Genomic DNA, 23,348 nt, shown 5'->3' on the forward strand with positions numbered 1-23,348 from the left:
GGTGCCCTCCTTCCATGCCTGGCTCACGAGAAGTCGAGCCCCGTGTAAGCCTACCCAAGCCCTCCTGTTACACTTTATTGCCGAGCCACAGTGGTACGTCAAGTATTGTTTCCAAATATGATAGATTTACAGCACTGTAACTGACAGGTAGCACGCTACATAGGAAAAAAAAAATACAAATGGGCTTACAAGATTTAAAAAAAAGGAAAAAAAACAAAGACTTATTTTATTGCCCTAGTCATAAAACCAACCACTGGAAAATAGTCTATTCTTTAATCATCTGACAGAAAACAGACATTGCGTGAATAATTCTGACTTTTTAAGCACAGAAAAATATCAGTGAGAAACAGAAGATTTGCCAATGTGTGCAAAACAGTTACACCATGTGTGCATTTATGTGACATAGCCAAAAAAAAAACAAAAAAAAAAACACTTCTTAACCCTGGTGCCCTTCTAGTGCCAACTGTTAAGACTTGGCTGGCTGTGAGGAATGGCTGGCTGGGGATCAGTCTAAAATCAGAGCCTGCTGTCCTCATTAAGAATGTTACACTGTGACCTGCTGTTTTATGTTCACTGTCATTAAAAGGGAAAAACTAATTGCTAACAAAACACACTCCAAATGCTCCTGTGCTCATTTTCTGAAGAGAAATACTATGAATTTGTTTATGACCAAATTGTTCTGACTTGGTTTCTGTGCAAGCTGTTAAGCATTACAAGCCATTCTCCCTTGAAAACATCTCCAGGGCAACACGCAACGTATTTTACTGACTGATAAATGATTGTTCTTAATTGGCCGTTATCCTTAAATTAGTTGCTTGCGCTCAATCCCCCTGAAAATTAATGCAGGCGCATCAATGAGCATTCCAGATTGAGAGTGTATCAGAGGTGACTGCACTTGTGAGTATTTTCTATATTACGCTGTTTCCATCCTCTAAAAGCAGCATGCATGGGTAAAATAATGAATATAATTAATTATGTAACCTACAAATTGCATAGTTAGTTAAATTTACCAAAGAAGGGAACATTCTAGCTCCTTTCGTTTGATTCATTCAGAAAAAATGAGAACAATTCATTTCGAACACCGACGTGCTAACACAATGAGAGCCCCTAAAATATGTTTAAGTGTGGTTTGCCTGGGCTGAGAGAGCAACACAGGACCACAGGACGTAAAACACAAACACACAATCAGATTCCACTATTCACTCATGAGCTCTCAGCTGGTAGAACCACCAAAGAGCTGCAGCATCACCTAACAGAACAAACTTTGTTTTAACACCGAAAAGTATTATAATGACGCAATATTGCAGTCTGAACCCTAAAAGACAGATGGGATGTACATTCCAACAGTGTGTCCACTGCCGGTGTGATTCAAACTTAAGTATTACAAGGAATCAATTTGTGGTAAATATTTGATATTTCTGTATTTCTCATCGCTTCTTATCCAACCGCAAGACAGCGATTAGAGACGGTGATGTCGACAGAGCCCAAAATGCGGTTAAAACATAAGAATCCGTTGCCTCAATAAAAGGGAATTACAGGGACTGAGATCGGAAAAAGGAGACACATACAACGCTTACACACACACAACTGGACTGGAAATAAGTGTTTACGGAAACAGCTGATCTTCATAAGAGCCTTTAATGTGAAGCAGGAAGCCCCTTATATTTGTAACTAGGTACATTTACTAAAGTACAATTTTAAGATACTTATACTTTACTTTACTTAAACATTTGCATTTAAGCTACTTTATCCTTCTACTCGGCTACATCTCTGTAATTAACGGATACTCAGGGATTTACTGATCGCTGCCTCTCTGTAAAGTTAATGTGCAACAACACTGGGAAACGCGCATCACACAGAGCTGACAACCCAAGAAACCTCACAATAAGTCAACCTATTCTCTTGACAGCCATTTACTGCTCAGCTACACAGGAGGTAAGACAGATCACTTTCAGCACTACAGCGAAAGAAGGGTCCAGTATCACACAAACATACAGATTTGAGTATTTGCGAAGAAGCGCGCTTTGTCGTCTCCCTCACCCTGTCAAACGCACTGAAAGGCAGCATTAGGAAAGGTGCTTCAAATGATGTAACCTGCTTTTCAGGTAGTGGTTTCAAATTCGTTCTTACATTCGATACATCAAGGCAAAAGAGGGGAGGAGGACACACAGGGATACACAAACACAAAACTCCACTCAGAGGAGAGGAGATGAAAGGAGAGACCAGACTTCTGTGTCATTGAGTCTGTTGAATACAAATCATTCCAAGTATTTGTTTATGTTGGACCTGCATTCGCCTCCTCCACCCCCCTCCCCAAGTCTCCTCAATAAAACACGGCTTTATGAGTTTACACCCATTTGTACAATATGGACAGCTTGTCCTTTTTTCTGGCATGTCACCCGTTTAAACATGTGTACTACCTAAGTGAATGCATTTGATTTATTGATCTATGCAGATATTGGGTGATTTTAAAAAAACGTAATGTAATAAAAAGTCAAATCCTCTGAAGTCTCGACCTTGTAGGCTTTGGCAGGCTCATTTTTGTTTTAGGGCAGCAGTGATGATGGAACGGATAAGAGAAACCATATCTGTGGAACGCCTGAATGGACCAAAGAGCACGCGGTGTCCCGGTTAGACTACATGAGATTGTAAAGCCCAACAGGCCAGTGAGCTAAAATAAAAAAACATAAACTTGAGCGGGAGACAGTGAGGACATAAAGGAGACTGCGTGTGTGAAGAGGACCTCAGAGGATATCCGATACCTCCACATAGGAAGAGATGAGAGGAAATGTTGAACATAGAAAAGTGCTCATGGGCACATTTGCCTCTTCGGTGAGCCAGGTTGGCTCAATTAGAGATGTAGATGACAAAGTACACCTGTGTATGTGTTTCTGCGTATGTGTATGTGTGTGTGTGTGCTCTTTGTACCTGTGCCACAGTTTTGCTATCTGATGTTATTCTGATGTCTCGAAGGCATGAGAAGGGTATTCATTTTTCAAGGTTGAGTATCTTTCTATCGCAACTGTCTCTTTATATTTCTTACAAGAGCATGTACACACACACACACACACACACATACATTTGCACGCACAAAGACACACAGTATCACTAAGATAAATGTAAGGTTGTCATTGACTTTACAAGGACACTGCCATTTAGCCATAAGGCAAGTCTAGAAATACAGTGATAATGCATTTTAACCCTTCATGTGCTTCAATCAAAAGCCAAGCTCAGGTATTTCATATTACTGATATCTGTATCTATTGCTCAGTATTCATCATTTTAGGGTTGCACAGCTTTTCTTTGAAAAGGAGCTTTATGGTTTACAGCGACAGTCACACAAAATGCATTTAGACCTGGCAAAGTGTGCAAGCTTTACTTTTTTATTTTCAAAAACTATGCCCCTTCATTTACACTGATTGTCACCATGCATCCAAGAGTCACTGGGTTTCATGCTACAAGAAAAGGAGGATTAGAAAATAGCTCTTTTCTAGTAAAGACAGTATATAATATGCTCCTGGTAACACACGGTGTCCAGACACATGGGCAGAAAACACAAACAAGCTGCTCATCAATTAGACAATTAATCATCAACTGCAGATCCCTAACAGGTGATTAATTTCCAGATTTCTTTCTTTTTAACCTGCATTAAATGACTTTTTTGGCCACTTGGGGGCAGTGCAACAAACTATAAACACAACACAGATATGTAATCACTTTATTAAAAACAAAAACAAAAAAAAAACCAAACACCTAGTGAGATTAAGTTTAACACTCACTCTACTTCTAACTCTGGTCTCTGTCAACTCCTAAGGAAAATATCTGTCTCTAAAGCTGCTAAATGCTAATGCGTAATGTTGCGCTGATAATTCCATGAAGGTTGGTCATAACAAGTGACTCCTTACACATGACTGGTAGTAATTTTTTTTTTCCACTATTAATAATCACAAATTGAGAGCCCTGTTTATGCTCCAAATTGGCGCAAAATTCTAGACTAACCAATACAACATTTCTGTGGGTACTGAATCCACAGCAGCACAGGTAACCCTCTCTACCTCTCAGTTTCCTACAGAGAAAGCAGTAACGGCCAGCTCAGTATCTGAACATCATCACAGGAGGAAATGTCACAGAGCAAAGCACCCCCAGTCACTCAGCCCACTGTTCTTCCAGCTGACATAATGTTACTGTCATAACCAAATGAGGGCTGGGGAGAAGGTGGGCGGCTTCTGACTGCTCCGCTTTGCTCTAACAGGGCTAAGTCCTATCCAAATTCCAACTCTGACAGAATGCAGGATGCAGGCGCCCCCGCTCCCCTGGGATCAGAGCAGCAGGAGGAAAGCTGGGAGCGCCATGGATGTCTACACTGGAAGATCCCAGCATGACTCATTGGAATCAGGTGCTCCAATGATAACAGGAATTGGGGATTGTCCATGAAGCGATCGCTGATGTAATCACATTTCTTGATAACGCAGTTATTTTCCTGATTCAGTGACCATATTTGTGATTCATATGGGCTGGTTTTCCATTTCATGTTTCATAACATCTTACCGAGTGAATCAGCTGAAAAACACACAACGCTCTGAATGTTCAGTATTTGAGAATGAACAATGGCATGGTTATGACTGCACAATAACAGAGATAAATTAATGATATTAATGTAGACTTGGATGGAAAAGAATTATGCACAGGCCCTTCGCCATAAATAAGATTCATTAAGACGCTGATAAATGCACATTTCATATTATCACCATATTTTCTCATCAGGGCACTTTCTGAATGAATCAATACTGGTCTTGGTGGTGATTAGAGCGCTGATGGATCAGAGCCAGGCTGCCCTTTTAATGGTAAGATTTTCCATCAACATGACTCCGGATCACTCTTATTCATCATAATAGGTAAGGACATGGGCATATGGAAACCTTCGTTTCCCTGAAGCATCATTAAGGTGACTGATTGTGGATATGGCTCGTCACTCCACCACACAGTCAGTCATCTGAGGAAGAGAATTCATATTGAGAAGGTCTCGCTTTCATTAATCCAGGGGCTCGACTACGCCGAAAGAAAGCGACCCCATGAAAACATAAGTGACCTTGGGATAATATATACTCTTTAGTCGTTTCTGCGTTTCAGGGACACACATCCCTTCAACCCACCCACCCCCTCTCGTGCTTACAAACTGACATAAGAAAACAAAACAGACCATGAGGAATAGATACTGCCTGTCTCTTAGAAACCCATCACTATGACATATGACATTGACAGACATGCTGGAAAACAGATTTTCTCCTCTACCCCATAGACATTTGTCTTTCACCCCCTGTTTGTTCCTGCATGGATCAAATAGTAGAAGATGTGAGCCAGATGCTAGACTGTCTGCTGACTAGACTCAGTTACCCAACACCGCAACTGCAACACGGACATTTTCTGGCAACGTCTCTGCATTTTAAAATTAAATCCCACACATTTGGCATCAGAACACCTTACCATAGGACTTTAAGGAGCCAAAGTTTATGTAAAAAGCAAAACAGACATATATGCCTCTTGGTTACATTTCTGAGTTTAATGGTCGTAACTTTGCATTCAAATGCAAGGATTACACGGCAAAGGTCCATGTGTATAAAAACCTATAGAAATTCATCACATTCCTAACTTATATGTTACAAAATGGGAGCTGTATCTCTCTCACAAAGGCAGTGCTGAGGGATTTTTAAAATGAGGAAACACTGCCATCTGGAGGGGCTTTGACTGACTCCTGAAAATGACTTGATGAATATCAAACTAACCTGGATAAATGCAAACAATTTATCAAATTTGTCATCTTCTCAAGAACAGAGAAGGAGCTCTCTGGAGCCACATAGCTCAACTTCTGAAAACTGTATGCACAACTTACGTCACCTTGCCTCTGCTTTTAAAATGATATCACAATATTTAGAACACTAACAACACCATAAAATATTATTTCTGACATTTCTGTAAAATTGTCGCAAAAGATGAGCCTGTGGGATGAGCCAACTTCGAGTATATATAAAAAAACAGATACAATATATTTATGCTGTGCTATAAAGAGATGAATCATTTGCTCTTTCTAAGTGTTCTTCACATTTTTTCTACCATCCTTGGTTGGTGATTTTCATGTTGCTTCAAGCCTAAATATGACATCTTGTCCACTCCTCCATTTCTAAGAGTACCGCAGTGTACCTCGAGTTCGTGGCAGGCAACCCCACACATCAACAGAGCCTAAATAACATTCCTTCACTGAGGGAGAGGGGATCATTAATTACACCTCTGTGGCATTTTTATGTATGAAGTTTTGGAAATGGCTGGATGGTTCCAGTAAGGCACATAAAAAAAAAAAAGACACTAAGAGAAGAAAGAAAGTTGACAAAGATTAAGTGCAAAGGGACCCCATGAGGGCAACACATTCATCAGTTTACAAAACAGATGGAGTGAAGGACCATGTCTGACACACATCTGAGCAAATGGGATTAAAGAAACAATGCTGCTTGAGGCCATCAAAAATATATTAAGACCATGTTAACACAAAGTTGGAAAAATCTCAAAGTTCTTTTTTTTAAAGCCACCTATTCATTCCACACTAAGCCAGCATTTCAAACACCCTAAAAAAAAAAGTTGTTCTTTTCAATGTGGATAGGGAAAACAAAGCAGTTGAAAAACAGTAAGATATGCCTGTATGTGCTATCGGGCAGTAATGTTGTCAATTTACTTTCCCCTCTAAAGCTTAAAGTATTTCTGCAGGGCTCTGTATAAAGCAAAATTCATTATTTTCCATCCATGAGGGTCTGCGTGGACCATCTGCATGCAGCCCAAAATTTATGACCACGTAGACAGAACGTACATACCAACAAACTGGCTCAACTGCCTTTTCAGTTTGGACAGAAGTGTTTATAAAAAATGACTTTAAAATAGTTGCGAGTTCAGAGAGAGTGAGTTCAGTTTAGGGGGCTCACCTTTGGTTGAACATCCCTCTGAAGTTGTAGTTAGCTCTATAGTTGGGCATGGGCTTAGGATCCAAAGGCCTGTATATCGCTGGCTCTCCTCTCTTCATGGCCAAACCATTCAGCTCCACTGTGGGTGTTATGCTGCCTGTGTGACAAGAATGACAAAATTAGACGTGGAATATTAAAATCAGGGCATCTGAAAATGTTTTATCTGACCTTAGCAAATAAAGCTTTAATAATTATAGGAAAATGCTGCTATATTATTATTATTATATTATCTAGCTATTCACTCATGCCTCTTTGTATAAGCTACTTTGTTACAAAGCTGCATTATACATCAAGGTCTGAGAGAAGAATCAAGCACTGTAGCTAAAAAACAAACAACAAAAAAAACATGTTGGATTGTTAAAACTATTTCGAGTACTGTGTTTTGGTTTAAGACGTCATTGCAGGCTTTCTCACCACAGTCATTTTGACTTGTCATAGAAGGAAAAGCGCAAGTATTACTAATAACATAAGTGATGACTCATTTATCTTCAAGTGTCTCAATAGGTCATGACAGTGTGACAGTGAACTAGAATGCACAATGCTAGAGCCCTAAAATTTGAAGCAGCTAAATTGAATTCAGCCATTATTAATTTTATTATTTAAACCTTACCCTGGTTGTGACAGAGATATGGAGAGAGGGAAAAGGTTTAGCTGAAGCTACTATTAATACAGCACAACTAGTAGGAGATGCAACCATCTGCTCTGCTCTGAAAAATTAAACTTGAACGCCTTATTAACAAGCCCAGCGTACTTCTGACTGGTCATTATCCTACCTTAATTTGTTAGGCTGATTCAGCCAGTGCCTGCTACAGATGGGTGACAAATTAAAGGAAAAACCTGAATAAACAAGTGCAGTAATAACACATGCAGATACATGGATCCAGGGCTTTTTGTTCACATTTTATGTTTGCATTTTATTTTCCATTTGCCAAAGCTGCAAAAGCATTTAACAAAAATTAGACATAGACTAGTTTATGCATGATGGGCTGTCTCTGTTTACTTGAAATATTCTGGTCGTGAATAAAACACTTCCCTGCACTGAGAGTAACACTGATGACAAACAGAATCTACTCCAGTTAAATAACCTTTTTGAAACTGTACAACACCTATTCCAGGTTAATCCCATGAGCATCATGAGATTTTGTTGCGGTCGCAGTACCTGGGTTGCTGTTGACGTCCACTTTAGGGGAGCGGGGTGCTGGCCTGGGAAGGACGCTCTCGGCCAGTGCTTTGGCGGCGGTGGAGTGCTGGGCCTTTTTAATGCTGGTGCCCTCCGCCTCCCACACCTGCTCCCCAAGAGTCAGCTGCACTGTGAAGATCTGGAACAGTGACACCCAGAGGGAGAGGCATTACCCGACAGCAATAACATTTTTACGGACATCCCTCTAGAGCCCATATGGCAGGAGACGCGTGACGAATATTCATTTGTGAAAGCACTTAAAAATCTGAAACACGTACTCCATCACACACACTTGACATTTTCAGCACTTTGAGTATTTAGACAAAACAAGCACAACACTGAAAAAAAAAAACATAAAAAAACCCCAACAAAATAAGGGTTTTGAAAACCGCTCTGTTGTTTACTGACTATCATTTCACTACAACTGAACATGTTCTCCAGGCCTTTAAAAGGAAGTTTAGGCTACTGTAAGATTACAAATTACTCACCTTAGCATGTGCAGGGCCTCTCTCATTGAGGAGCTTGTACTGTGGTTGGATCCGATTGAAACGGGCTAACTCATTCACCAGACACATTGGAGTTTTCTCTTTAGGGTTTGCCATGTTCTCCTGGGGCGGGCCTAAAAGCGACCACAGCACAATACATACACACATACACTCACCAACCTTGTTATAGAACCAGAAATAGATCTACTGGCATGAATAATTATTATGTATTAATTTAATGAATTTTCTGATTTGATTGAGCAACTGGCATGGGATTCATACATTATGGCAGGCATCTTGTGCAGCACTTACATGTCAGTACTGCAAATATTGCATGCAATTATTATGTCCAGTCGACAAGAAAGAAATTCAAAGAACAAACCGCTTAAAAAACAAATGAATCCATTTCTAGGACAGACATTAGCATTTGTTCATCCAAAACCATCAAGAGCTCTGGGAAAAAAAGGTTTATCAGTCTGTCTAGTGGATTTTGATTATGCTCTTTCCATTATGGCTTCAGTCAAGATCTTGTCATGCAGTTAATATTGGCTATTGGCTGAGTGTGGCTATAAAATTTTCACATATATTGTACAATGCTGGCAATACTGAAAATAAAAGATGCAGATGAAAAGTAAGTCTATAATCTGATGGAAATAACTATCATGAGTAATAATTATGACCACTTGTATTGCAAAATGATAAATGACTCCTGAAGAAAAATGATTCTGTTTAACTCTTAGTCTACCTGGCGGTGTGGCAGACACAGGGGCGTCCCCATATCCGACTGCAGGAGCAGGGCAGGCGGGTGTGGGGGCTGGGCCTGTGCCGTTGACGGAGGGCTGCAGACCCAGGGATCCTGGGCTGGCCATGGCCGTCGGGGGAACTCCGGGGGAGAGGCCAGGACCAGCCAGGGGTGCTGAGGTCTGTACTTTCACTTGAGCCATGCTCTATTCCTGAAACCAGACCACAATTAACAACTTTAAAGCTGACATGATGATCATATCACTTTAAATAGACTACTACTGTGAAAAATCTGAGTTATTTAATGAAACAGATCAAATTTATAACACTTTCGGTTACTCATGAAGCATTAGCCTTCACAAACATGCACACAAACACATATAAATGCATTCTAGTTTTTGCTCACTTTAAAGCTGTTCACTGTCATTTGACAGATTTCTGTGGGCAAAGCCTGGAGAACAGACTTCAAACTGAGCAGCCATAGGCCTATCTCACATTCTGATCCACTGGCAGCTAATACACCCAGACAATGAACCTTTATTTGAAGGAGCTTTGCTCATGTTACTGCTGCTAAGCTCCCCGGAAAAAGAAGGGAATCCTGTGATAGCAGCCTGAACAAGACAATGGACAGTCAATGACATTTTATTTGAGGCTAAAGAGAGGTATGTAGGTCTACATAGAGTAGACAGTAATATTAACAGCAGACAGGACCCAACAATCCTGTAAAAGTAAACGAAAAAAACACATTAACGTCCTTATCTTATTCTGCATGCATGCAATATTTTGGCAAATACAATTACACACAAGTCACAGCCTGCAGCTGTGCAGTAAGTAACACAATATGCTGCCATGTGCTTTTCATCAGTGAAATATGAAGATTGAGTATGTACAATCTTCATGTAATAACTCAATTAAAAAAGTACAAACTGTATCACAACATCTTGCCAAGATGGCCCCACTAGTGCTTCATAATAATATGTGGCAGGCACTGAAGGGAAATGAGGGAAATTCTTTTCAGGTCCCCACAAAGATCAGAGCAAAGGGTCGGACAAAGAGCCGGACCCCTGGAGTGTGGAGAAATTCAGTGTCTTGCGCTTGGAAACTTTATGAAATGGTAGCCTTGAACCCGGCCCCTTCAGGTGTTGGACAATATCATTAATCACCATGTAACCCTGAAAGAATCTACAAGATCAGAAATCTGAGTGCGCAAAATTCAATGCATTTTTCTTTAGCTAATATACGGAATGAAGACAGGTGTGAGATACCACACAGGTCACACAGGTCTGCGGAATTCACCCTGAAATCATAATTAGAGGTGTTTACTGTTTACTCTGTTTCCAGCTGAGGGCCATTGTTGGACTGATGTGAACAACAAAGCAGTGGTTGGAAAAAAAAAACAACACTATATCAAAATGCTTTTTTTATTTTTACCCCTGGCACGTGACCTTAATTAATTGCATGCAGCCAAATTGTTTTCTCATTATTGCCTCGGTGCATCTGGTGTGCCCCTAGGGTTCTCGGGGTCACAATCTTTCTTGCTTTTCTTTTGCTCTCTCACACTAACATGCGCACATGAAATGCCAAACAGCAAGCTAAATGCATGGTTGTCTTAGACAGTAACTTGAATATGGAGGTGGTGTTACGTTAGGGCTGACTGACAGAGCTAAAGGGCTGTCTGCAACCCCTGAACCTACATTACAGCTTCGACTGTGTCCAGCTTAGCAGGAAGCTAACGTTACCAACGAGAAAACGGTATTTCCTGCAAATGTCAGCTCCTAAAAACACACTAACGGAATAGACAAGCATGCATGCTGTCATAAATATGTCACTGTGATTTCTCCTGATGCATACACACTATCTAGCCACCTCCTGTTACGCTAATTTAGCCGGTTAAAGCTCATCATGGCTGATCGGCCGAGCACCCCTCTTGCTAGCATCTCCCTACCGCCCCATCCTCCACGAAAGTCTGGGGAATTTCAGTCCACCGCCACATTATACACAGACTGGCGACAGCGTGACGAATAATCCAGAGACGACCTGACAACGAAGGGACAAATATTTAGGGTAATTTTTACCTTTGTCCAGGGCCAGACCCCAGTTACACCTCCAACATTGGCAAACACTAAAGAGAACTGGATAGAAGAGGGAACAGACCACGTTATTTGTCTGGGTAAAAAATTGAAACATGTCCCAGTAGAGCTAAATGGTTGATGAATTTAATATTTCAAATGTACACTTTGTGTTTTGTTTATTTGTTCAGTGTTAAATATTGCAAATCGCTAACTTACCATCATTTGAGGTTGGGGTGAATCTTGAATGAATCGGCCACCCCCGCGGAGCTGCGAATGGTTCATTCCTGGTGTGCTTCCTGGGAACCTACAGAACAACTTTGATTCAGAACCAAAATGAATCTTCTCAAACTTGTTTTCTGCACACTGCATTTGTGTTGCGGATAAATATACGAATAATCTTATTTTATGTGATGCATTTTAAATGCACAAATATAAAGTAACTTGCTATAAGGCTCTGAATTTATAACTTGGAAAAAAAATAGGGTCTCTTGGCCTGTTTTTTTCTCAGGGTGGCTTCTTCATGGAATGAACTTGATTTTACAGTTAATTATCTTAAAAGGTTGGATTGGACGCTAACACCTACAGAGCAGCACTCTCTGCTGCTGATTTAATGCATTGCTCAAGGGTGCTTTAACCTGGCAGGTGTTCATGTTAGACACCTACAACTTTCTCTCCATTGCATCTTATTTGATGACACACCACTGGAAAAGAAACTACATCCAGGATATTCCTGATGGTTTAAAATAGTTGGAGATAATTCTAGGGTCATTAGTCAAAAAGTAAAAATGTGAATTGTGGATCCTCACAGCTAAATTGGACAAGAGTACTATTGTAGTGTGACCAATAGATGGTGCCACTAAACCACTTTTTCTTCAGTTATTGTGGTGCACACATGGACCAGTATTCTGTCCTTTACAAATAAGATACTGTACATTGTGTGAGACACTGACTTCTTCCTCTGTCTTTAACATCTCACAAACATCACAAGAATCCCTCACATTTTTTTTTTACCACAGTAAGAGCAGGAACTGACTGTGCTACTCAAAACTGAATGTTCATTAAGAACAACTTCTTCCAGCTTAGCCAACAAGATGCATATATACAAACAGATTTTCATCATTTAACCATTTCTAAACATGGACTTGTCAGCAGTTTCCGTGAAAAAATATGAGCTTTTCTCTGTTACACTATGAAATGTGACATCCTTTATGTGACTTGCATGTCCTCGTACATATTTGTGGATACTTTTGGCAAACACAGGATGATTCAGTGAACAAGCACAAGATCTGTTTTTACTGTTTATAGACAGATTTGATTTGGAATTTTTTCCAACATTTCAGTAAAACCCATTGAGTAAAGTGGTTCACTGTCAGATATGCAGTTTCTTTCTAAAAATTCTCAGTCATCATCCTACACCCCCTTTTAATTTTAGTTTTAATGTATGCCAGAATAATGTTCATAAAAGGCTCAGACAGGCTGCAGAAATAAGAAGCATTTCTTATTCAAACACTGTGCAAACCAAGGTTGAATAAAAGTGAATCTTTGCTTTTATTATTGATTATGAAAATGAACAGGCACCTATTACATGGAGCTTAAACATCCCAGAACAAATTCCAAATATAAATAACACACCCTCATTAGTGTTGATCACTCACAACAACCTGCAAGCTAAGAGTTCAAACCACATTGAAAAGGACAAAAAAAAAAAAAAAAGAAAAAGAAAAGCAAAAAAATCATGTAACATCCAAACGCTTGTAATGTATGCACTCGCAAGTTTTTCAAATCTCTACTGATCTACCGCCAGCTGGGTGAAGGCTTTTTGTTCCCACACGAATGCTGTTGTGACTGCATTTACACAATCACTTCAGTCCTACCGTCTTTTCCTCACACCACAGTCACAGCAGGCGAGACCATTACACTGAAGCTAGTGATCTTTTTTTTTTTTTTTTTAATAAATCATTGGTTAAATAGATGACTTTAAGTTATCAGAATAGTTTCGAGATAGCAATGTGCTGTGGTAATCTCATCTACAGTTTTGAGTATCATCACATTCACTCAAGTTCATTCAAGAAACTCAGCTAAAAACCCTGGAAAAAGCAAATGCAATACAAACAACCCAAGATGGAAAATTCAAGTATCTCTGACTGGATGGCGATAAACATGTCTTCAGGAATGGAGTGATTACAGTCTGAAATGACAAAAGAGCCTCTGGATGTGAAGTTTGTAATATCCATCCAATAAACCATTACCTAAGTTATGGAAAGACTAAAAGTTGTCACAATGTCTGATGCCAATAAGAAAAAGTAGGGTTTAAAATTGCATGCACCCCCACTGTAAAACTACTAAACTTTTTTTTTTTTGTTTTAACCAACAGTAATGTTTGTTGGCTGACTGTACACATCCTAATTAGCAAAAGATGCAGACTAACTTCCAATGAAATAAAGCACTCCTATTATCATCCCGCTATAAAGTAAATGCATCCTCTGCTAATTTCTTTCACATCATCCAACAATTTAAAGACTTATTTACAATAGTTTCCGACATGTTATAAGTTTACAACATAACAGTCTCTTTTGGTGAAAATATAGTTAAATTCAAAATATCTGATAGGTATCTTTTTAGAGGTGATCTCTTTATTGAAAAAAGTACCTGAGCCAAAACTCTGACCAGGGGGAATCACAAAAGCTTCGTCTTTACAACTTCTAGAAAGACTCTCCTTTTCATCATTCACTACCGTTCTGGAGATGAAACGGAGATTTAAATTAAATAACAAATACAAAAAGGAAAAAAAAAAAATCAAATCAAAAACGTACTGACCCATACCCAAACAACCCCCCTTTTCAAAGTATCAGCTAGTTGAAAAAGATTAAAAAAAAAAACCTCAAAACATTTAAAATCAAACATTTTAGAAGATTAAAGCATGAGATAAAAAAAAAAAAAAAAAGTAACTTAACGGTACAAATAAAAACGGATCATGCGACAATGTTCTCTTATAGACATTCTTTAAATGGAAGAGAGGCTGCTGCACATCTTCAAGGCTGGACTAGTGAACACTACACGAGTTCAGCCCAACTTTGCGAGGAGATGCACACTGAGGTCATCGGCTGACTGAGCGATCTATCTCTTTTAATTCCTGTACCGACATTCTGTCCAACAGCAGGAAGAACTGCAACCAGGTCTCGAGTTGGAAGATGAAGAAGAAAATTGCGTGTACTCTTGATACAGTGGTTACAAACTAAAACCTTTTAACCTGATAAATATGTGGAGGACTGCTTACAGTACTACTGCAAGTTGGGAATAATGTACTAATAGTGCCATTTCAAACTAGATACTTTCACAGTGCATATAATAATAATAATTAAAAAAGAAACAAAACAAAACAGATGAAGCATTTTCTTGGGGTTATGATGGTCCGATCCCTTCCAGAAAACGATTAGATTTGGATTTCTCTTTGTAGGCCCAAGCATGCATCCATCAGTTATTTATTGCACAACACAAGGACCTTAAAATGCACCCACACACAAACAAAAAAGTAACAATAATAATCTTAAAACAGGAATTATAATTATCTCACTACAAATCCACCTTGCTTGCTTGCTCGCTGCTTTACTACGTGTTTGTCAATAACGATCCTTCTCGGGTGCGTCTAAACGTTCGATTATTTTCATTCTCTATATTACAAACCGACTAAAACATGCATCCATCTGCCCACGAGGGAAATGCAGTCAAGAGCCTCCAGCGCATGGTGTCCATTGTTCCAGTCAAAGGTCAGAGTTCAAAGACTGAATGATTAAAAAGTGCTTTATGTAGGTCAGTAGGACTTCTTTCTTCTACGATTATTACAAAGTTTGTACATTAGCATGTATCATCTGTAAAGGCAAAAAAAAAAATTTTAATGGCATCATATTTTGAATAACTAGCAAATACTTTTACTTGTATCCCCCAAACAAAAAAAAAAAAGGAAAAAAAAGTCAAAGGAAAATACTCACCATGATACCACCATTTTGTCTTCTTTGGATTTTTGTTACACGTTCTTACATAAAAGGAATTATCAGGCGGTCGTCTCTGCGGAGAAAGAAACAGGCATTTAGATTTAACATTTAACAAGCATATAATTTGCATGAATCGCTGTACTGATCCCCCCGCCCCCCTCCCCCCCTTCACAGGTTCCGTACCTTTTCTTTGCAGCTGGACAACATGCTGATAATGCTAAGACAAACTGATTGCACTGAGAGGGCTGGCGACCAATCTTCCGTTAGAATAGATAGACAGATGTGACCGTTGCTATACACATGAGGGTGGACAGGTATATTCTCTCCGGTGAACATTACCTGCAACAGTGAAACAAAGAAAAAAAAACCTTCAGATAGGTCAATGAATATGTCGTCATAATAATAAGCCTAAAACAAATGTGGGGAATGTTTGATGCTACAAAAACAAGACCATTTTTTTTCTTCTACATTGAGCTGAGACCATTTTGGTGGTCAAAGATAAAAACTGGGAGACTACTGGTAGGGAAAAAGTTGAGACTTTTTTCATTAAAACTGCTGTATAAGCTCAGGCTTAGCACTCTACAGCATCATGGGGCTCTGAGATTAGGACAGAGGGGGCCGGGATGGGGTGAGAGAGGGGAGGAGAAAACGAGAGACTAAGAGAGGAGACATGTTTGATAAAAAGGATATTTGCTATGTAAGGATATCACCCATTAAAAGGGAACAAGACTCGGGGCTAACCCAAAAGATACAGTAAATGTGATGAGAGGAGAGGAACTCAAGATTATAGTGCTAAAGTAGAGAGAAGGGGAAGTGGGTAAAGAGGGTAGTGAAGGGTAACAGTGGGTTGAGGCAGTCTGGCACCAGACATGGCCTCACAGGAGAGTGCAGGCTTGACTTCACAGGGATGGAAGGGGGAGGGATGAGTGTTACAGATAGGAGCAGAGACTGAAGCTGGCACTACACTCAAAACATCAGGACAAATGAAAGCTCTTTGCTTGCAGAAAGGTACAATTTTTACTGAAATGCCTGACAAACACAAAGCTCGGTGATCTGAGTAGTAGCTTTGTGCAAGCAGGCATAATCTTAATGTTATATTACAGTTACTCTTATGTTTGGATCCATATCTGTGCTGTTTTTGTTGATTCGTGCTTCCATATTTTCACTTTTTCCAAGCAAGGAGCCTTAGACCTTCTCAGTTGTTAGGCTTTTCTGCTTATCTGTGTTTTATATCACGGTGGTGATATAGTGGATCAGACAAAACAGGAGATTTCAAGACGTCCCGTTACAGGGCAGACTGACTGACTGACTTTTTTTCGTTATTATAATAACCAGCAGATTAATTGATATCAGACATCATCATTATCTGCAGCTCTAGTCTTATTCATACAAGCGAGACAGCTTTGCAATCAAAACTCAGCGCTGCATGTGGCTTTATTTGCCTTAATGTGTAAATAATGGCTAGCTACAACGCGCACAGCCTTGCTCACCATGTAAGAAAACTATACTGCCAATAGCCAGGAATATACCCAAAACCAAATCAATTATTAGTCTAACCCTAACAGAAATGTAACCCACAAGCTGTTAACACAAATGTTATTAACTGAGACTGAGACAATAATTAGCGTCTTCCAAAATGCAGTGCACACATGTTCTCAGAACTACACATTTGTGCAATACAGAATTAACTCTTAAGCCCCCCACACAGCCAGTAATGCACTGCAGCAGTTAACACCAAAATTCCCTTGTGGGCCCCCCAAGAGGAGTCCAGCAGAGGACCACTTTGACAGCCTGTCCTTCCCATTTGAGAGGATGGCAGTTAAGTTGCTGAGTTTATCTAATTTTGTCTACACCGCCTCATTCTCTATTTTTAGGCATGAAGGCTCCTGATGAGTGAAACAAGATTGTTGAGTTAAACTAATCCCTTCAAACATGGCCTCAGTGGCAGCTCAGTACTGGTGCCTCTGTCAGTGATTCCTGGCTCCGGTGTTTCCAAGCTGAGAGTTAGTTCCACAAACAACTGCAGAGGCAGTGGGATTTGTGAGAATATTCGAGGCATCTTCAGTCTTCAGTTTTTGATTTTGTGTGCAAAGTGGAACCTCTGTACACTTTACCATAAAACCTGTAGCGTGAGCATGTGCGTTGGGAACCACTCTCGTGAATTTCACTCTCTGATCAAACTGGTGCTGAGCAGTTCGATGCTGAACATTAAAGCGAGGACATGTAACTTTTGAGAGAAACATTCTTCCCCTTAGAAATGTAAAGTTAAATTCTTGAGAGCACACTCTTGCTCAGTTCAGTGCACACAGGTGCTTTGTTGCTACAGCTGTCCTCAGTCTGGTATGACGAACAGCTTATGGTGGCTATCGCTATCAAACTTTTGTTAAATAGTGGCTTTGTGATTCTTCACACATAACTGAGGATTTAGCTAAATGCTAAAACCTAGTATAGTGATTTAGCATTGTCTGACAACATTGAGCATTGTGGCAGAAGCAGGCAGGACTTTCTATTTCCTCCAGACAAGATTTTAAATGAATAGAATTTATATTGTGTATTCAACATGAGAAAAGGACAAAGCACAACCACACACAAACACACACAGATGGTTGCACAGCAACGCCGGCTTACCTGAGGTGAATCAAAAGGATATCGACTACTAAATTTGAACAGCAGCTGGAATTTCTCTCCTTCATACAGTGTGCCAGGTGCTCCCTCCATGTCTACAATCCACCTAAAGGTAAAGCACAATATTAAAATGTGAAAGATCTGACTTAAACATTGTTTATTTAAATGTTACTGATTCTGATCACCAACACTTAACCAACAACCACTATTGACAGCTCCCTTAGCTATAAACTGGGTTTTTAAGAGGTTTTCAGTTTTTAGATTAGGCTGATTGGTATTGTGATTTTATTTTATACACCCTGAGACAACTTTAAGGTTGATCTGATGCAAAATGTCATTTTTAAGATAATGGAGCAAGTAACATCAGAAGTAAATTCCTCGTGTCACAATATCAGATTGACACTTCCTTTAACAGCAAACCATACTGAGCTTTTGAGCTCAGTCCACAGTTGTTTATTTTTTTTAGCCATGTGAGCAACATTGCTTCAGGGATGGCAATGTTTGTCTGTCTAAAATACCTCAATGACAGTTGGTTGGAATGCCATGAAATTTTGTACAGACATTCGGTCCCCAGAGTCTGATGTATTCTGATGTTGGTGAGAGCCTGACTTTTCCTTTAGCGCTACCAACAGGGTGACTTTTTTTTTTTTTTTGTTTGTGAAATGTCTCTATAACTTTCAAGTTCAATACTCTGGTTTATGACCAAAGAGCTGCTAAACAAACGACATCCTGATCAGCCTCAGCTGTACTTTTTTGTTTCATGCTGCTGATAGATTAACAAGAATGATTAACGACCTAATTAGATTAATAGCATGCTCTACCTTCTATCTCGTCACTCTGGAGTAGATTTGTGAGGAACATGAGCAGAAAGACTTGAACAGATCACATCTCATTACCATTAAAAAAGAATCATACAAAATATGAGCTGCCAATGCTGCAGTAAGTGTGTAATCAAAAGCTTTTAGTCTGACTCATTCCAGCGACATTCAATATTCAGTGGGGTTATGACAGTGGTTTAGTAATAATGTGATACTCTATTGATCCAGTGGACAAAATCTATTTTCGCTTCTGTAGCCAGGCTACAGTACTGTGCTGACTGAGCTGCAAGGGATTTAATGTCTTGCTCATACTGGCAGATGCCTGCAAACACAGGGGGCTTGGTGCTGTGTTTTGGGATGAAGGACAGTCTACTCTCTCATTGTAGCCACAAGTCAGTGGCCGACAAGCCAAATTTTTAAGTCCCGAGCAGAACATTTATGGGGATTGCCTGCTCACAACAGAAACCTCAGAGGAGAAGAAAAAGGAACACTGATGGCAGCATCACAATCTCTGACCTAATTTCTTCCAGGCAAGCAATGCAGATAGGACGCTAAAGAGACTTGTGGCTGTTGTTCGGGTTTATAGCCTTGTGTCTCTCCCCAATCTAGCCTGGGGCACGTGATCATTTAGGCCTACATACAAGGTCAGCCCTCTTTAAAACTTAAATGGTCAGAGTGTCTGAAAGGAGCTCTATTTTCCTCCAGGAAGTAAAGCTTAGAAGGAGGCAGTATCATTGTGCGTGATGCTGAGTTACACCTGATGCAACCCACGCTGAACACAGGCAAGGACTCCAAGGACATGAGACTCAACTTGCTCAAATTCCCAATAGCATGGTGATTATATGATCCAGTCAACAAAAATAACACTGAGCCATTTAGTAAAAGTGGGGGAAAAGAACAAACTGAGTAAACATGAGAGACTCTTTTACTTCTTTTAAAGCAGCAGTATCCTTATTTGCTATGGCAGACGGAGGTAAGCCATAACTGTGTACACACATAAACACAGTCAACTGAAAGACACTGTAATCAAATGATACAGCACCAAGGGACAGAGTGTACCATATAAACAAAAACTATAATACCAAAAACATGGGGTCACCTTATCACCATCATATACATAGCATTGTCACCAGTGAGTTTTTTTTTCCTTGTTTGGAGAAGGTCAGCTTGAATGTCAAGAAGGAACAGACTATTTGTAACTTTCTACATTAAGACATGCGTGATAAAAAGCACAAATCCCCACTGCTGTCAATCACTGTGACAGAAAGCTGACCCAGGGTGAAGAGACCTTTCCACATCTGACTTGAGACAAAAAGGCACGCCCATACATACCATCACAAACTTAGGATGCTGGAGCCAGCAGAACTGGTTGGAAGACTTGTCAGTTACGCAAAACACACAACATTCATTCAGTCTAACCTGACAGTTGTTACCTAATGAGAGAGGTACCGACACAATTGGTCTTTCACTTCTACAAAATTGTCTTAAACCAACCACAAGCACCAAAACATATATTGTCTCTTTAAGACATAAGAAGTGCCGAGCAATGATGCCAGAAGATACTCTAACCAGCACAACAAAGTAGTAACTTTTAAAGTCAATGCTGCAAGACTGCAGCTGAAAGACGTTTGAATGTCAGCCAGAAATTTGTCTCGAATCCATTTACAGGACACTCCTCATCCTTACTGCTTATCAGACACAATTTGATTCACACTGCAACCGTATTCAGGGGCGTTTCAGGGAACACCAAGACACCCCGACAGAAAGGTCAGCTAAGCAGCCTCTGTTCCTTGCTACCCTAGCCCAACTCCTGCATGCCAACCATTAAATATTTTATAAGGATGAATAGTGACACTGTGCATTAGAGACACTCTACTGAGGGGCCAGAGCTGCCAGTCACTGGAATGACCCCAATTCCTCCTCACCACTCACGACTGAAGCTACAAGAGCTTTGTGTCTTAATACCTCCAGCCACTAATACTGCAACAGTTACCTTAATGTTAATCACACTGTCCTGTAATGAAACAGGTCATTTTCACACAGCCACATGGGATTTGTATTTATTCATAGATACAAAGCTTCTCCTAAGACTACTGTAAGTGTACGTGATAGTGTTCTGTTGTTTACTGTTAGAAAATGCTGTCAAGCTGGAACACATGAATCAGATGAAATAAAAAAAAAAAAACACTTACTGTGTAATGGTGTTCTGTACGCTTTTTTCATTGAGTGTCATTCCTGGGGGTGGATCATTTTGCAGGGCTAATAATTCCTTTTGTAGCCTTTTCTGTTGGAGAGAATATGTTTATGTTTCTGCCTCAAAAATGTTGAAATATAGCATCATGAGAATATATAAACCATGACAAAGAAACAGCAGAGGCAAATAAAATAAAAACAAATTCCAATACTGAACATTTTACCCACAAGTTCACTCTTTTTAAAAATATATTCATAATCAAACCACAACAAACAAAAATCATGCTTGTGCATATAATTTAAAGATGCACGATTATAGCTAACGACCTGTAACTCCAAGTGTTAATGTAGTTAAAGCAAAACTTCACCCTGACTGATTTAACTCGTTCACCTTGTATATAAAACAAACGATTTGTGACCGATAAAACGATAAGCGTTAAATATAAGCAGCAATTCCAGTTCATTTGTCATGAAGTTGGCTTTGTGGGTTTTCCGACAAGTCAAATCTCACTCGATTCAACACAGCTTTCTCGTGAAACCGATGCACCTGTTCATCTTAGGAGGAAACAAGCAACTGCTCAATCTGCGCACTGTCTCGACAGCAAGCTAACGTTAACGTCAGCCAAATAGCAGCCACAACACCATTAAAAAAAAACAACAATAATTTCAATTCATAACATCTTATTCTTTGAGTTATCACGCATGTGTTGCTGCGAAAAAAAAACATACAACATCTGTGTGTACATATTTGTAATCAATTCAAAATATATATCCAGGAAGCTGGTTTCTATGCTAGCTTTGACTTAGTGCTGTTGATGATGATGGGCTAGTTGTGTTGCTAGCTAAGACCAAGCGCTAAACCTGAACAGTTTAGGACAAATGTCATCGCCTCCACTTTAATGTAATCGCTGATTCGAACAAATACATGTACGCAGATAAAATGGTCAATAAACTACCAGGAAACACTGGAGTGAAGGTCAGGTAAATTGTAAATATGCGATCGCTGTCAATTATATTCTTACCTGCATCGACGCCATGATGGAACCCCCCCCTGCATCAGCGCAGAGTGGAGGACTGTACGTCAGGGAGTCACGTGAGAGGAAAAGTTGTTTTTGACAGAAGAAAACAATCCACTGACGTGCACCATCACAGCCAGGACCCAGGTCACACCACGGTCATTTTAAGTCGTTAACGGACAGGTTTTTACCATTTCTACAATTCTATTTCATAAAATAAAAATAATAATTAAAAAAAAAAAAGATTGCATAGGACATTAGGGAGGGTCAATGAGGGATGTCCTGCCCACCATCCCTGATGCAATCAAATACTTCTCTTTCAGATTTGTCTTTTAGTCATTAAAATGTTATCACATTAGGAAGATTCTTACTTTAACACTAATCAAAACACATTAGTAAATCCATTATTTAATATTTAAAAAACATATTTTACAACATTTGAGTAGTAACCTGTTTTCTTACCTTAATCCGTATTCTACAGCTCAGTTTTATTACCTTCAACAAAGGCCCCAGCTCTAATCTTCAAAAATCATAAAAGTATCACGTTTAAAACCTGGTACCCGTTCATTCCCTATTCATTTATCTGTGTCAGCAAAGTTCAGAATATTTATAGTAATTTGACTAAGCCTCCTAAGGTTTCCTGGAAAAAACTAAACCCTTCACTCTGTACCCACTGTTAACTGAGAAGTGATATGAACTTCCACCTGATATGGCTGACACATTAGCCAGATAATAGCTCAAAACACACTCTTAATGTTCACTTTAAAAGGATTTGCATTATGATATCATGCAGTAATCTATAACCACACTGAAAATTTGCTGACAAATGCTTAAGGCCATATACTGCATATAGGTTTGAAGCAACAGCATTTATTTAGAATTATGAGATCATGTCCATCAGCTTGTCTTATGCCTTATTTGCATGGTCAAAGTCAGTACTTTCACTTTTTCTTATGCTAAGTCAGAAAACAGCACACCTGAAATATTATACTATCCACATTTTCTTCCATAAATTGTAACATATAAGCCCCTCATCAGCCCTAAGTAATTAAAAGTTAATGGAGTCATGGTGTAGCCACCTTCTAGGAAAATCAGAAACTTCTTTTACTAGCTGACTCATCAGTGGTTCACAGAGCGCAACCACAAAACAAATCCTGCCATGCATATGTTCCATGTGTGACCTCAAAAGTTCACGCTGAATTAAATCATTGACAGTTTT

At 39.6% G+C, this 23,348-nt stretch overlaps 2 protein-coding genes across 2 annotated transcripts in view; both read right to left on the bottom strand.

Moving 5' to 3' along the window:
* The window catches only part of stau2 (staufen double-stranded RNA binding protein 2), an 81,686-nt gene extending 70,141 nt beyond the window's left edge, over positions 1–11,545 (bottom strand). Inside the window, exons 1-5 of the mRNA XM_041065981.1 lie at positions 11,489–11,545; positions 9,418–9,625; positions 8,676–8,806; positions 8,167–8,326; positions 6,969–7,104 (exon numbers count right to left, since the gene is read on the bottom strand). Coding sequence (XP_040921915.1) covers positions 6,969–7,104; positions 8,167–8,326; positions 8,676–8,806; positions 9,418–9,616 — 626 coding nt within the window. The 5' untranslated portion in view covers positions 9,617–9,625; positions 11,489–11,545. The remainder of the gene's footprint in view (positions 1–6,968; positions 7,105–8,166; positions 8,327–8,675; positions 8,807–9,417; positions 9,626–11,488) is intronic.
* A 1,843-nt stretch (positions 11,546–13,388) lies between these two features.
* On the bottom strand, positions 13,389–22,174 carry ube2wb (ubiquitin conjugating enzyme E2 Wb). The gene is made up of 6 exons (XM_041066147.1): positions 22,136–22,174; positions 21,113–21,204; positions 18,106–18,208; positions 15,661–15,816; positions 15,475–15,550; positions 13,389–15,354 (listed from the first exon to the last, which is right to left on the bottom strand). Exons 1-6 carry the CDS (start codon positions 22,148–22,150, stop codon positions 15,341–15,343), a joined length of 456 nt encoding a protein of 151 aa, XP_040922081.1. The 5' UTR covers positions 22,151–22,174; the 3' UTR covers positions 13,389–15,340.
* Positions 22,175–23,348: the final 1,174 nt, after the last annotated feature.

The sequence above is a fragment of the Toxotes jaculatrix genome, chromosome 20 (genome assembly GCF_017976425.1).
Source record: "Toxotes jaculatrix isolate fToxJac2 chromosome 20, fToxJac2.pri, whole genome shotgun sequence".
Lineage (NCBI taxonomy): Eukaryota > Metazoa > Chordata > Actinopteri > Toxotidae > Toxotes > Toxotes jaculatrix.